The 16,635-nt window shown below is 37.4% G+C and overlaps 1 protein-coding gene across 1 annotated transcript; it reads left to right on the top strand.

Annotated features, from left to right (window-relative positions):
- The first annotated feature begins 169 nt into the window (after nucleotides 1-169).
- LOC146529067 (uncharacterized) lies at nucleotides 170-12,565 on the top strand. The gene is made up of 3 exons (XM_085201583.1): nucleotides 170-500; nucleotides 5,263-5,407; nucleotides 9,677-12,565. Exons 1-3 carry the CDS (start codon nucleotides 435-437, stop codon nucleotides 10,246-10,248), a joined length of 783 nt encoding a protein of 260 aa, XP_085057709.1. The 5' UTR covers nucleotides 170-434; the 3' UTR covers nucleotides 10,249-12,565.
- The last annotated feature ends 4,070 nt before the right edge of the window (nucleotides 12,566-16,635 follow it).

The raw sequence follows: 16,635 nt of genomic DNA, 5'->3' as shown, positions 1-16,635 counted from the left end.
CGGAAGCGATGTCTATGGACAAACAAAATGTTAACCTAAATCAAAGTTATAAAAATTAAAAAATATAAAAAACACATGACGTATGATAAAAAATAAATATATATATTTTTTTATGTAATGGTATTTTTAAATGTTTTATAATAAATGATTATAATTTTGTGATTTAGAATGCCTACTCTGTGGTTAGCGATATTTATTTTCTGCCCATTACAAAATATAACATGTCAAATTAATTGTTTAGGGAAGCCGGAAGACTGATCAGAATTCAGATTTCCGAAGATGTTTGGTGCTAACTAAATATAAACTTATATCATATCTGTTGAAATATTCAGAAAAACAATTTAGTGACTTAGGGGTGAAAAATCATTTAATATTGAACGATATTAAAACAGAGCCTAAAATATATATTCAATAGTACGTTAGCGTAGCTCATAATGGGCTTGTCTCGTTGTTACTCTTTAATGAAATGCTTGCTGATATTTTTTAACATTATTTTTCTGGTAAGTATATTAAATCTCAATATTATTCATCTATTATACTTTTGATTAAACATTTTTAATTGTATGTTCCTAATATTTTCGAATACTCCATCTATGATATTTTCGTATTTTATTTACATAAATTTCGATCGATAAATGTCAACCAAACCAACAAAAAAAATGGAGTACTCAATTGCTTACCACACCGGCATTATTAAGGGAACACAAAAAAAGGTGTTTTAAGTGAATTTTTGTTATAATATTTTTTGCAGTTACAAAATAATTACAATGCCTAAAAATAATCGAAATTACACCAAAATTAGCCATGACGCAAGTTATTTAGACATAAAAATTATGGAATTTTGCAATATAAGGTAATTTGGCTGTAAAATTTCAAATTATATATTTTATTTAAAAGAAGATATTTTGTAATTTAATACTGCTTATCTTTTCCACAGGCTCTTAATCCAATCTTGATGCTCATGAGTGAATGCTAATCTCGCCACACAATGAGTTTTCATGAGTTTAGGTGCCTTTGTTGATAGATTAGATTTTAATCTAACTTTATTCAGATGTCTTCTAACTATCTGTTCAGGGCCAGTTGATTTTGAGTCTGAACAGCAGTTTGTTGACAATTTCTTAAAGTTTGCTAGATGATTAATCAACAGTGTCTTAGTTACAGCAGTAGCTACTGCTCTTGCCGGCAAATCACTAATTTTGTATCACAATTGTGCATCATTCCAAAATTGTCATTGTTGAATGAACCACAGTGCAATGCACAGCACCCTACAAAAATCTTATCACTAACAATTCTAACTCAGTGTTCTAAAATTGTAGAAACAAAACTACCTTTTTTGTGTTCTACTAATTGTGTTGGTATATTTTTTTTTTTTTTTGTTAGATGATCTGCGATCAGTCGATAACTATGAGCAGATTAGGTGAAGGTAAAATGTCTTGCCAGGGAGCTTCCCAATGGAAGCAGTACATATTCCTGTATCGTAAGTTGACTTCATCCCTTTTTGTTTTTATATGTTTTTTCCAGGTCAGTTTGCGATCCAGGTGCATTCCAAGATATCTGATAGTATCACTCTGAGGTAAGTAGTTGTTTCCTAATCTAACTGGTGGACAATCTTTCTTTCTAAGGGTGAAAGTGATATGTGCGGACTTTGTAGAGCTAGCTCTGATTTTCCACTTTTGAAGCCAGTTGTTTATCCTATCAAGGCCTTTTTGGAGGGTAGCAGATGCTAGGTCAGATGTTTCTGGAAGGTCTGACGTGTACAATGTGTATAGTAACGGGCCCAGAACAGAACCTTGAGGGACACCTGCTTTTATATTATAAAAATCTGAAAAATCTCCATCCTCTTTGACCTGGAATATGCGGTCTGACAGATATGATTGCATCAACAGAAAGTAGCTATGCGGAACTGATTTTTTCAGTTTGCAGAGAAGCCCCTTGTGCCAAACTTTATCGAACGCTTGTTGGATATCTAGGAAGACCGCAGAGCAATATTCCTTATTTTCGAAGGTGTTTCTTATAACTTCACAAACTCGGTGAACTTGTTCTATGGTAGAGTGGTAGTTTCTGAACCCAAATTGGTGGTTTGGTATGATCTTGTTTTCAGTGAGTATTGGAGTTATTCTGGCTAAAAGAAGTTTCTCGAAAAGTTTGGAGATTATTGGTAGGAGGCTAATTGGTCTATAGGAGCTCGCAGTATGTGGTGGTTTACCAGCTTTGTGGACCATCATTACAATTGATACTTTCCATATCTGTGGGAAGTATTGCACCCTCATTATTCCATTAAAAAGAGTAGTCAAGTAAACTATGGCATTCTTTGGGAGTTTTTCCAGTATTTCTTTGGTTATCAGGTCAAACCCTGGAGACTTATTATTTTTAAGTAGACTTATAGCTCTTCTAACTTCGCGAACTGTTATTGGTATGGGGGGTAGAGATAGTTGGAGATCTTGGCTTAAAATGTTTTCAACTTCCCTCTCCGCCTCTTCGCAAACATCTTCGTTTGGTTTGAATACATTGGCCAGATGTTTAGCGAATTCTTCGCTTTTCTCTTTGGCAGTCTTAGTCCATCCATTAGTAGCTTTTATCGGATATTTAATGGCGTGTGGTCCCTTAAGTGTTTTAGATATCTTCTTTAGAGAGAGATTCGAAGGTAAAGTATCATTAAGGCTTTCCAACTTATCCTGGATAGTTTTATTTTGCGCCTCGTTCAAAATTTCTTTTAATTCTTTAATGACTTTATTCAAATAAGTTTTGTCGCGAGGTAGTCTAGTATAGTGCCAGATGCGACGAAGCCTTCTCTTTTCTAACACTTTTTCTTTAATGTCAGCTGATATGTTTCTAAGAGTTTGCTGGTTGGTTCTGGGTGGAGTGTTTTCCCAACATGCCATTTGGATAACGTTAGTTACATGAAAGGCTGCCTCTTCTATTTCTTCTGGTGTCTTGAGGGACCTTTTCAGATTTAGGTGTGTATCTATGTATTCCCGGAAGCTCTCCCAATCTGTATGTCTGCTGCACAAACATTCAGGCATTGCATAACAAATCAGTGTTGTGCTAATAGTAAGTAAAACTGGAGTGTGATCCGAGCTACTATCATGACATGACTCTGCTTTTAGGTTATGTTTTCCAAGTCCTTTAGTAACGAAGAAATCGAGGAAGTCTGGTTTCTTTTTTGGATCGGTCGGCCAGTATGTTGGCTCTCCAGTGGTGATGGCATCCAGGTTGTTATTATCAAGACTCAATTTAAGCTGCCTGCCTTTGGTGGATATCAATCTGGAGCCCCAATGAGTGTGTTTGGCATTCCAATCACCTCCAACAACAAATTTACATCCCAGGGTTGAAAAAAAGTCAGCGAACATTGAGCTGTTAATTGTATGCCTTGGTGGACAGTAGATTGCTGAGAGACTGAAATGGCCAGATTTGTCTTCCACAGATACGGTGGTTGACTGAATATGGTGAGTTTTGTATTCAGGTTGAGGATGATGTTTAATAGACTTCCTAATTATGATTGCAGTACCACCATGGCCAGTGCCGTCCGGGTGATAAGTGACATAGGTTTTGTAATCTTTGATACTGACGTAAGTTTTTCACAGTGCAGTGTGCCTCTGAGATCAGGACTGCATCAAGTTTATGGGTATTAATCAGGAGTTCTAGTTCACACTTATTTGGAGCTAGTCCGTTAATGTTCCAGGTGGCTATTTTTAGCGTCATTATTTTAGCTTGGTGACGAGGGTAGTCAAGAGACTCATAAGAGTGCTCATCTGTTGTAAGAGGTAATCAAATTGTTTAGCTTGGTTTTTAAGTAGCTGTTCAACTGTGTTGAGTGGTAAAGAAGAAACGACTTCATTATCTACATTCTTGAGCACGTCAGAATAAGTGGGTTGTGTTGTTGACTCTCTAGTATGTTCTTTTGTGAATTTCATATTTTTGGCGGGTATGTTACGTTCCACGTCAGAAAATTGAGAAGTTAGGAGTGCTGGTTTATAGAATGTTTCCATTTTATTTAACTTCGGTTTTCGCCTTGCAAGAATCTCTCTATAGACACTACATCCCTTATAGTTCGCTGGATGTTCCCCTTCACAGAGTGCACATAATGCTGGTGTAGTTCGATCTTTTTTAGGGCATTCGGAAGTCTTGTGAGCCTGGGCACATTTCACGCAGCTGTATGGACGCATGCAGTAATTTTTTGAGTGGCCATATTGCTGGCATGTGTTGGTATATGTATTTAATTTTTTGTGTCTTATATAATGAACTTGACTATTATTTTTACATTTTTTTGTTGTATTTGTAATTTGTAATAGTATAAAATTTCTACTTAATTCTTTTATTAGTTTAAATATTTAAATTTGTAAGTGATATTATTTTAATCTTTTAATGATGACAAGGTTCAGATAATCAATTATTTCTGAATAAGCAAAAGGGCCCGTTGGCTCACTCTGGTAAAGAGGCAAAGTGTGGAAGCGTCTTATATTGTATTAAGAGTCAATCAATAATCAAAAGTTTTTTTAGTGGCCTAATTAAATAAAGAATATTTTGAATTGAGGTTGTCGTGGCGTAGAGGCACAAGGGTGTGACTTTAGTGGTTGTGGGTTCAATCCCCACTCGAGGAAACGAAATATTTACTTAAATTTATAGTTCCGTTTCTTCGTTCTGGTATCGAGGCAAAAAGGCGTTGAGTTCCGCCACTCAACGCGCAATTCCTCCAGAGTTCGACGGAAAGAGGGGAGTGTCTTAACACTATGTTCCCTCTACCTGTACAATATGAAGCAGATTCAATTTATTTTTAATTGCGATTTTAACACTAGGTTCCCAGGTTCTCTCTACCTTACTCTGCTATGTGTGGGGTAAAATGTAAAGCTGAAAAAAATATAATGAGCACAGCTGCTCACTTTGTACTACTCATAGCAGAGTATTCAGAGAGAAACAGATAAGATACTTGCTTTTGTGCCCAATTATTGAGACAATGCATGTTAAGTGGCAGAAACCAACAGAGAAATGAAGATCATTTTAAAATAATCTGTTCTCAATTGAGACTGAACCCACAGCTGTCTTACTGTTCTACAATAGAACCAACACTGTAATCTGAAGAATGACTAATCATAAACATGTCTGTTTTTTAAATATTCGCGATGTTAAATTCCGCCACTCAATACGTAATGCTTTCAGAATTTGGCGGAAAGAGGGAAATGGATGTCTTAACTCTAGTTTCCCAGGCTCCCTCTGCTAACCCTGCATAGAGGACTGAGATGTAAACAAACATTCTATTTGCAGTTCGTGGGCGTGGCAGCGGGCGCGTTCGCCGGCTGGGCGCTATGGGACGGGCGCGCGTCCGAGACGGGCGCGGCGCGCGCCGGCCTGTGTGCGCTGGCGGCGTGGGCGGCCGTGCTGGCCGTGGGCGCTGTGGCTGCTCTAGCTGGTATACACGACAAGCGACATCTAGACTCAGATTTAATTACGTATTTTATGTTTGTAAAAATTTATTTATAAAGACATATATTTCCAAAAACATTTTTTTGCAAAAGTTAGCTTTAAAATGTTTTTCTTAATTTATGCTAAAATACTGCATTAGCAAGGTTTATTTTAGTGACATGTCAACTCTAACGTTAGCACGCGGCGAACGTGACCTCGTTACTTTATGTTCTTGGGCGTACTCATTTTGATTGATATTATTTTCTTGTCTTGAATATAGCCAGTTCTCAGACCAATTTTATTCATATAAAAAATATATAATATTTATTGTTTGGTAATATTAGAATAGAATAGAATAGAATATACTTTATTGCACACATAAAAGAAATATATAGAAAGAACAACACAAATAAAATTTAAAGAAAAACACGTATGCAAAGGCGGTCTTATTGCTTTAAGCAATCTCCACCAGACAACCTTTGAAACATTACGGAAAAATTGTAATGAGGAGAAAGGGGACAACGTCTCAGTGCATATCTTATGAAATATAATTAATTATTATATAATATATAATAAACTAAGTCAATAATATAAAATAAACTTACATAAAATGTGTTTAATGTTTATATACTTTACACATACATACATACAAATATTGAAAAATAATATATACTTACACATATATACATACATACATAAAACGTGTTCAAAAATATATACATAATATTAAAAAAATAAATAAAGATAAACTATTATACTAAATTAAATAAGTACTCTTTTAGACGATTTTTAAAACTGTATAGAGATTTGGAATGTCGAACTTCTGTAGGAAGTTCATTCCAAAGAATTGCAGATTTCATAGTAAAAGACTTGGAATAAAATAGTGTATGGGAAGTTGGTAATTTAAGGAGATTATCACAACGGGATCTAAGGTGGAGGTGAAGAAGTGAATCGGCACCTAGGAAACAAAATCGATCTTTTAAGTAGGAGGGAGAGAGAGAGTTGTACAGGATAGAATAGAGGAGAGTCAGCATGCGGAAATTTCGGCGATGTCGGATAGGAAGCCATCCAAGCTGACGACGATGATCAGAAACATGATCAAATTTACGTAAACCGAAGATAAATCTAATACATAGATTTTGTAACCGCTCTAGTTTATTTAGTTGTTCCTCAGATAAGTCTGGGTAACACGAATCAGCATAGTCTAAAATCGGTAACAGTAGTGAATGAGCTAGAGCAGTTTTGGTCTTTATAGGTAGGAAATATTTCCATCGTTTGAGCGATCCGATAGTGGCAAATAATTTACGGCTAACCTCAGCTATCTGTACTGACCAAGATAGGGAATTGTCTATAATAATACCAAGGTTCTTAATAGATGGACTCAGGCTCAAATCGACGCCGCCAAACTGTATAGCAGGGAGGCTATTCTGGTCAAGTTTTTTTAGTTGCTTAGGGCCACCAATAATACTGACCTGTGACTTGGCAGGATTGACAGTTAAGCCAAAAGATTTGCTCCACCTACTAACATTCCGCAAATCTTCGTTAAGCTTATGAATAGCCTCACTAACATCATCAAACGGGGCGGCTAAGTAAATTTGAAGGTCGTCAGCATATAGATGAAAGGAAGAGCATAGATTTTGGGAAACTGAATTAATAAAAATGGAGAAAAGGAGAGGAGAGAGGACACCACCTTGGGGAACACCGGCAGAAAGAGAGCAAAGGGAAGATGACTTGTCATTGGCTTGAACGTACTGTTGCCGATCACATAAATAGCTTCTGAACCACTCAGTGGCTTCAGGAGAGATATTTATTGAACGCAGAACAGCAACCAAGAGATCAGTATCAACAGAATTAAAGGCGTTGCTAAAGTCCAGCAAAGCAATGACTGTGAGATTTTGTTTGTCCATGCTAAGTCTGATATCGTCACAAACTTTAATCAAAGTAGTGACTGCTATGCCCGTGACAGAATCCAGACTGGAACTCGGATAATATATGGTTGTCAAATAGATATTGATTTAGTTGCTGAAAAACAATACGTTCCAAGACCTTTGACAAGAAAGGAAGGATGGAGATAGGACGGTAGTGAGAGAAGGATTTTGGATCTTTGGTTTTGGGTATGGGGATAACGCGGGCAATGCGCCACAAACTGGGAAAAGTGTTATGGGAAATAGAAAAATTTAGAATATGGGTAATGACTGGAGCTAAGACTTCCAAGGGCAAAATAATCATTTTGCGGTTGATGCCATCATAACCAGAAGCATCAGATTTGATGGCTAGGATACTGTTTCTTACCTGGGATGGGGTTATAGGAGCAAAGTTATAAGGAACGATTGTGGGAGACGGCAAGGAGTTGATATAATTCAATGTATTTGCCTTAATTGTGTTGTCCATAGGTGTTATTGAGGCAAAGTGTTTATTCAAGGCATCAACGTCTAGATTGCAATTCAAATCCTTACGTTGCCGGCCAATGCCTAGCGATTCCAGAAATTTCCACAACTTACGTGGGCTTAAGTTTTGTAAGCTCAAGTCAATATAGTTACGTTGCGCGTCCCTGCAAACTCTGCTACATCGGTTACGCAAGCTCTTATACCTTAAAAGATTCTGATCGGTGGGATTATGCCTATATTTCGATTTCGCCACATTTCTTTTAGTCATCAGTGACCTAATATCTGGCGTAAGCCATGGAGCGGGTAAGTGTTTTAATTTAATTGGCCGAAAAGGAGCGTGCTTGTCATAGAGCTCAGTTAAAATAGAATTAAATATCTCCAACTTGTCATCGATAGTTGTTGTGTTAAAAATGACGTTCCAGTCGATGTCATTGAGATCAACCAAGAACTCGTCATTATTAAATTTTTTAAAACTGCGTCGCATGACGACAGATGGCTTGGGCTTAGGGGGACGAACATTATAAGACAAATACATTAAATCATGGTAGGAAAAGGCGTCAGCAGGAAGTTGACCATGGATCATAACATGGTCAACGGAGGAAACAATCATAAGATCGAGTTGGGATGGGGCACAGTTCGGAAAAAAATGTGTAGGATTCGAAGGAAGTAATTTTAAATTTGAGCTATTAATGATGTTAAGGAGTTGTTTTGCTCGTAAATCATTTTTAATAATACAGGTATTAAAGTCTCCAAGAATTATGGTGTGATCAACGCTTGGCACATGTTTCATGTTTTGTTTATTAATTGTGGTGACTTTAATATTAATTTACTAGTGAGGAACGGAGTGTCCAAATTATGTTAGAGCCATATCTAAATGTTTTAAAAAAGTATGTGTGAAAAAATCTATGCATACTGAAAACCAAAATTAATTAAAAACTCTACTGATAAAGTAAAAATGACATGGAACATAATAAATCATGAAACTGGAAATGAAATTGACAATGATCTTTGTTGAAAAATCAGACTTCTAACTAACGGGAACGGCTCGCCTTATTTATTTTAGCTACTTTCATAGTAGACTGGGATCCGAGGGTCCGCAGACCTACGTAATTTTAGTAAAGTTGACTGTATGCGTACTTGCTAATTTGAAAGTGAGGCCCTTTCAGAGATGTCAATTCTGTTTATTAAATGAATAATCATGTAGTTCAAGCGGGCGAAGCCGCTCGCAGGCCGCTAGTAATAAATATATTGTTAGTTGCATGTCAATACATTTTTCAAATTGTTTTGTATGTTAAGAAAAATATTAATGATTAGAGGGCCCGTGCGGGGCTACGCCCGCTTGAAATAGAAATATTAATAAAGAAATTGAAAACTAAAGATTCAGTCAATTCAGTAAAACAGTTGTATAAAATAACTGTTACGGCAATTAGCAAGTTTGTCGAACTAAATACTTTAAATTGACATAACTTTTTTATTTATGAACTGGTTGTAATAAAATAAACGCTATATGTTTTCGGAAGCTTGCCAGGATCCAATAGTGAAAACTGTTTTGGGTTCTATTAGGTTAATAAAGGTTCCCAATAACATTTTTTTTAAATATCTTCCAAGTACAGACACCGACCCTCTTACGATTTTATTATAAGTATAGATTTTACACAAAATGGTGATATACATAGTATTAATACTAGCATTGGCGTAAACTTGCACGCTTGCACGCACCTGAAACCTGATCACATGGTGTCCGTCACCCGCTTTATTTAAATAAAACAAACTGAATGTTAAGTGAGGCTTGCCCGTGTACGGGCGTCAATACGTTATGATTTTATTGTAAATAAAGATAACACGCCTCGGCTTGCTCCTTTCTTTTATTATATATTACGTGTTGGTAGGGGCGGCGCGCGGCTCGGCGTCGCTGCTGGCGGCGGCGTTTGCGCTGCTGGCGCTGAGCGCCGTGGCGGAGGCGGCGGCGGCGTGGTGGGGCGCCGCGCACACGCCCGCGCTTCAGGCGGCGCTGCACGCGCGCCTTCGCCACACCGTGCTGCACGAGTACGGCGTGCTGCCGGCGCGTACGCGCATGCTGGACGCGCTGCAACTGGGCCTGCGCTGCTGCGGCGCCGACGGCGTGCGCGACTGGCAGCGCGCCGCTTGGGCGCGGCGCGACGGCGCGCCCGCGCTTGACCTCACCGTGGGCGCGCCTGCGCGGCACTACAGCGTGCCGGCGTCGTGCTGCGTGCACGCGGGGGGAGCGTGCGAGACGGCGCGGCGCGTGGCGGCGGGCGCGGGCGGCGGTGCGGCGCTCAACGCCGCGGGCTGCGGCGCGCGCGCTCTGGCGGCGCTCCGAGCGGCGGCGCGCGCACCTCTGGCGGCAGGCGGCGCACTACTGGCGGCGCACGCGGCCGCGCTGCTGCTGGCGCTAGCGCTGTGCATGCGCGCGCGGCCGCGCCCCGGCTACAAGGCGTAAGACTGTTAACGCGACGGTCGTTGCTTATTCATTTTGCAAACACTTATTAAAAGTAACAGAGCACCTACATTTCGGCTAAAATCTGCTATTACGAACTAATAGTACCCTGAATGAAAAAAAAAATATAATTAATGATACCACTATAAAACCCTCAAATCACTACCAGTACTTTATAAGCCTAAAACTGCTAGAAAATTATTTATTTATAAAAAAAAATTACTTGTTGTGCCATAAAGAAACATGAACCGATTCTTTTCTTGTTTCTTATTACAAATATTAATTTTAAGTAAAAAAAAATATTTCAATCAATACAATTAATATATAAATTTTATATCTGACCAAAACAAGGTTTTCAGCTGAAACCGAAACTTTAATATACAGTATAAGTAAAGACAAACTCACGCGTTCAATAAAATAATTTTTACCCTAGTTTGCCTGATCCGTAGATTGAACGTTTTCGAGATAGACGATATTGGAGTCTCCGCTGTCGTAAAGAGAAGGTTCAATTTGGAGTGCCAATGATATGGTGTCTACGAAGACTGGTGACTGGTGACAATCTGGCCATTATGACTGCATCTGGGCTGACTACTGTTGATCTTTAATGAGGGATTGTACTGATGGTTCAGGACCATGCCAAAAAAAGCTTACAGAAAGATTTTTAATATTTTTTTTTAAGAACAGCATTCTCCATTGTTGTCAGTCACTAGTCTTATCATGTCTTAGTAGAGTTAATCTATATCAAATTAAAGAGCATTACGTGCATTTTGACTCCAATGTCATAAAGATTCCAATTCATTGTTTGATGCAAGTTTTGGTTCGTCGGCCTTGTCTGTCGGCCGTTCCGTTTTTCAGGAAAAATACATTTTTATATTCCTTAAAAACATTGAAATTCGTATTAAGTAAAATAAAAATACCCAATTTCTTATTTTTTTTATTATAAGAAAAAATATGACCGTTAAGTATCCACCGCCCCCGCCCCCGCCCCCGCCACTCTCTACATTCAACATAAGTACCGTATTATATTTTACTAGAATTTTTTGCATTTATGTTAACCGTTCCTATTTTAATGTTTATATTATTTAAGACTGACCAGACGATACTCTGGACGTACTGTTGTTGAGAACGACGGTGTCGAAGTGGCATAACTCATATTGATAAAGAGACTACTCATTGTTGTAAATCTTTAATAAATATTTTCAACATTTTTAAATGTTACTTATTCCGAGATAAGGTCCAAATTCGGCAGACTGCACAAGACTACTGCAGAGTACTGCAGTCCGAAAGGCGCGGGTTCCAGTCCTGCTAAGATATTTTTTTATTTCATTTAATCTTGAAGTTATAATTGAATATTTATGATATACTAGCGGCCCGCTCGCGGTTACACCCGCATGAACTATGTTATTATTAATTTCTGTCTCCATGGCTACGTCCTAGTGACGTCTGTGCAAAATTTGAGACTCCTAGCATTTGCAGTAACGGAGTTTCATACAAACTTTCAATCCCAAAAACAACCCCTTAGAAGTCGAATATTGCAAATTCCCGTCTTAGCGTGCACCTACGTCCTATAAGTAACTCCTATGCAAAATTTGAGATTCCTAGCACTTGTAGTTTCTGAGATTTCGTGATGAGTGAGTGACCTTTCGATTTTATATATATATAAGAAGAATATAAGGAGATATATGATAATAATGTTTAGGCCACTTTGACGCGGTTTTCTCATTTATTGTACATAGTAGGTATCATATGAACCAAAGTACACTCTGATTTCGGAGACTTACCTTCACATATTGTACTACTTTATATGTAGGCACGTCACGAGGCCGCTCTCTCCGCCTCACACTGCCACATTGCACCGCCTCTTCTATTTGCTTTATATTTAGTTTTATTAATGGCAACCTGCCTTTCAGTACAAATTGTGAAGACTTGCGTTTATTGCGTTTATTGCGCCCAAATAACTTATATAATTATGATTAAGTTATGTTTATTGAGTTTTACGTGTTGTTTTCGTCTCATAGATTATTCCACTCTAGTGGTTTAGAAATACTCGTTTTTGTGTAGTGTCTAGTAGTAGTTAGTTATGGTCTATACAGATCTGTGCCTATACTCAGATCTGGTCAGCAGTAAGTAAAGTAAAATTAAATAACCATATTTTTTATACTTTACATTTAGAAGTTTGGCGTTAACCCCGTCTTCATGATGACGTCATAGGCACAGACATGTTTTTTTATAATTGGATGTTGTGAAGGGTCGAGGGTTGCTCTACGCAGCAATATCTCATCTGATGTTTTAGACACTTATAAATGTATTAAATAAGTAATATATGCCTTTTATTGAGCCCTACATCAGCTATGGCTAACCCTCTTAAGGAAGGCACTCGGGAGTGCCTTAACACTAACACGCTGTGGTTATAAAGTGTTCAGAGCGCCCTAGTTAGTGCGTTGTCGACTAAAGTAGTTTCATTTACTTCCCGCAAATTATATATAATTAATACTGAAGAAAAAACTATTCATAGTTCATACGATTGTGTTTTCTCAACTGTCAGTGCAGTGCGGCCGACTAATATATTGGGGAAGCTAGAATTGAACCCACAATTTTGACGTGAAATAGACGCCCCGGCCGCGGTCACCACCACCACATGCACAATGTGTACCTGGTACCGCACCGCGACGTCACTGCAACACTCGTAATTAAGGACAACTTCACGCTGTATCCCGCAGGTAGGCAGAGGAAACCACCTTTACTTTAGTTAAATAGTATCAAACCATACCATACCATAATGAGGCCAGTCGCGGCGCAGATGCACAAAGTGTGCTGCAAAAATCGACTGGTTGTGGGTTCGATCCCCACTCGAGGAAAGGAGACAGGTATTTATTTAGATTTATATTTTAATTTCTTCGCTCACTTCGCATATTTAAAGTCGGCTTAAAAGCAGAAATTGACACCCTATAAGTGTTTTCTATAAGCGAAGAAAGGTACCTCGTACCCTTAATATAAATGGTTACTTACGACTGCAATTACAATCACATCGCATCGAGTAGTACCTTGCTGGCAGGCAGGTGGCGCACGGAGCGCCGTCGCCTGTGCATTGGTACAATGATCAACCTGGGTAAGGATCAGACACTAGTTTCGAACTGTCTTTTTAGCCTAAGATTTAGATTTAATTAAATTTTTTCGTAGTGCATTTTTGGAAAAAATTGCACTCGTATGTTTTTTATGTGAATCGCACATCATTTGAAAGAAGATCGCATAAGGAAATGAAAAATCAATGGTGGCCAGCTCTCAGTCTGCCGCAAGTCCAGGGTTGCCTGGTTAAAACAGGTTACTTAATGTTAATAATTTGCACTCATGTGTTTTTTTTATTAATTATATACCTAATTCATTTTCATATCTTCATTTAATATAGTGATAAATTAAAGTTTTTTTTTTTCTGAACACTATAATACGTGGTTCCCTGGAAAATAACTGCCGCAAGCAGGGATTGCCATCATTTGAAATATTTTATTCCGGTACCGTTTGACTATGAAAATGGAAGATGAAATGCCCGGTCTGCCTTATGTTTTAAAGTAAAATATTATATAATAGAAGGTCAATCTTAAAATCAATGTATCCTCTCGCTTGTGGATATTCACGGAGATCGGACGTGTGTTTTGTTAAATACAAATATATTTATAAATAACTTTAATAAATGAGCCGACCAGACTACCAGGCGCCCATATCAAGCAGAAGATTGTCTATACAAGGCGTGAGTAGTACATAAACTATTTAGAAAGGAACAAACATATGTACGCTTGTTGCTGCTGTGCTTCTAAACCAATCACTGATTAAGACGCAGCAAACAGCTGCGTTGATGCACCAGCTGACCTTTGGTCACAGCGATCTTATAACGGACTGCATACTGCATCGCTTTGCATATTTTTGCTTTGTAATAGTTTTAAATCGGCCTTAAATATTTATCGAAATCTTTAAATATTAATTATCTAAATTGAAAATGGCTTTACAACTTACTCCACCGAATTCAAACATTTCAAAAAGCAATCCACAGCTACACGAATCAACAATGAGTGAGTTGGAGAATCTGGAAAGTAATATTAACATTAGCAAAAGATATAAACGCTCCTTTGAAGACTTAATAGACAGTACAGCCTCCTTTAACTCAGATATAAAGTCGATGATACATGACTTTATAACCAAACAGGATAAGAAACTAGAAGGTATCACTCAAACGCTGAACTCCATTAAAGATCAGAATTGTGAAATTCAGAAGTCATTAGATTTCATGTCAGAAAAATATGATGAGGTAATTACTCAAGTAGCATTTTTGGAGTCTGAAAATCACCGTACCAAAACTCGAATAAAAGAACTTGAGGGTAAATTAGAGGCTCAGGAAAGACTATCTCGATCTACAACGCTTGAGATAAGAAATATCCCAAAACTAGAAAGAGAGAGTAAGGATAGTTTAATTGAAATTATAAGTAAGGTGGGTTCCGTAGTGAAGCAACCCGCGTTTCATGAAAAACTCGAAATAAGAGACATTTACCGTACCAAATCGAAAAATGACTTTATTATAGTTGACTTCACAACCACGGCAAGAAAATCATCATTTATTAAGCATGTAATTGCCTACAATAAATCTCAAAAAATACAAAAAAAACCAGCTCTTAATACATCTAACCTCAACATTCAAGGCCCTCCCAAATCTATCTTTATATCGGATTAATTAACTAGCAAAGCTCGTCGGCTATATTTTTTAGCCAGACAGCAAGCACGAGAGCAGAGTTATTACAAATGTTGGACGTCTTTTGGCAGAGTTTTACTTCAAAAATTAGAGGGATCTCCTATATTACGTATCGAAGAGCAAGAAGACCTGAAAAAGTTGCTGTGATCTTTTAGTAGGTATATTTTTAAAACACACGTGGTTTTTGGCTTTTTTATTTTATTATGCTTATTCTTTTGTTTAGAAAACATTATCTTTAATAAACATAATCTTAATTTAAAAATATGTTTAAATTAAGATTAGTTCATAATAAGTATTATAATCATCACATTATACACAAAACACAAAACATAATTTATTACACTAATACAATAATCTTTAATATATACGAGTACACAACTAAAACACTTTTTTTATTTTATTTGCTTTATTACACTATCGTCAAGGGTTTTATTCTGTTTAAGAAGAGCACCTATATAAACCAAGTACTACTTTAAAGTAAGGAGTGTCGACTGTATTTTACATCTTTTTCCCCTAGCATGTGGCCCCCTTCCTCTAATAAAATTCGATAATTGCAAAGATGACCTGGAAGTAATCAATAGAAACCTAGACGAATTATCGATAGCATACTCCTCTCTCTGCGACATTGAAAATTCTATAACATTACTTCCTACTGCTCACAAATGTCTTAAGGTTCTAACCCAAAATATTCTTAGTATAAATTGTAATATGTCTAACTTTTCCACTCTGCTTACTAGAAGTCGGGTCCAGTGGGATATCATTATTTTAACTGAATGCTGGCTACGGTCTACATCCCATATCGTATCTCTTGAAGGCTATAGTTACGCTTCTACTACTCGTAACTTCACTCAAAATGAAGATATTGAAGAAGCTGACCTAACCAACGCCAATTCTGTAGTACTAACCATAAATAAAGATATAATTATTTTATGTATTTATCGGCCACCTGGGCATAAGGACATCACTGGTTTTTTAGAAAGTATAGATAAGATCTTACGGAAATATTCAAAAATTAAAAATTTAATAGTTACGGGTGACATTAATATTGATATTATAGAAAAGACGTCTGATCCGATAAGTTCTAGTTATTTAGATATTTTAGCCGGGCATGGCTTATTAGCAGGACATACTCTTCCCACACACGGACGTACTTGTTTAGATCACGTGATGATTAAGACCAAATTAAATGCATACTGTTATGTCGCCCAAACATCAATCGCTGATTGAAACTGAAAACTTAGATTTAGACCTGAAAAATGTTGATTTTGCGGAAATTTATAGCTATAGTAAAGTAGATAAAGCTACGGATAATTTGATTTCAGTCCTAAGTAAAGCTATACTAAGAAATACCCGAATAATTCATATACCAAGCAGAAAAATAACAAAAAAACCATGGATTACCACAGGGATTCTTAGATGCATGCGCAACAGAGATAAAATGCACCTGAAACTGAAACAAAACCCAGACGATGATATTCTGAAAGTAACTTATAAAAGATATAGAAACTTTTGCAATGGACTAGTAAAGAAACTGAAAAGAGAGTATGAGAAAACTGACATCAAAAAAGCCCGTACTAACAAAAAGAAATTATGGGATTCTCTGAAAAAAACGACCTTCCCAGTTAAAAAACAAGTGCCAGCTACAAGTTTAC

Source organism: Heliconius melpomene, chromosome 18 (genome assembly GCF_056956725.1).
Source record: "Heliconius melpomene rosina isolate 202511_hmr_F chromosome 18, ASM5695672v1, whole genome shotgun sequence".
Lineage (NCBI taxonomy): Eukaryota > Metazoa > Arthropoda > Insecta > Lepidoptera > Nymphalidae > Heliconius > Heliconius melpomene.
The sequence above is the reverse complement of the archived record's forward strand: the minus strand, read 5'-3'. Positions and strand labels throughout refer to the sequence as shown.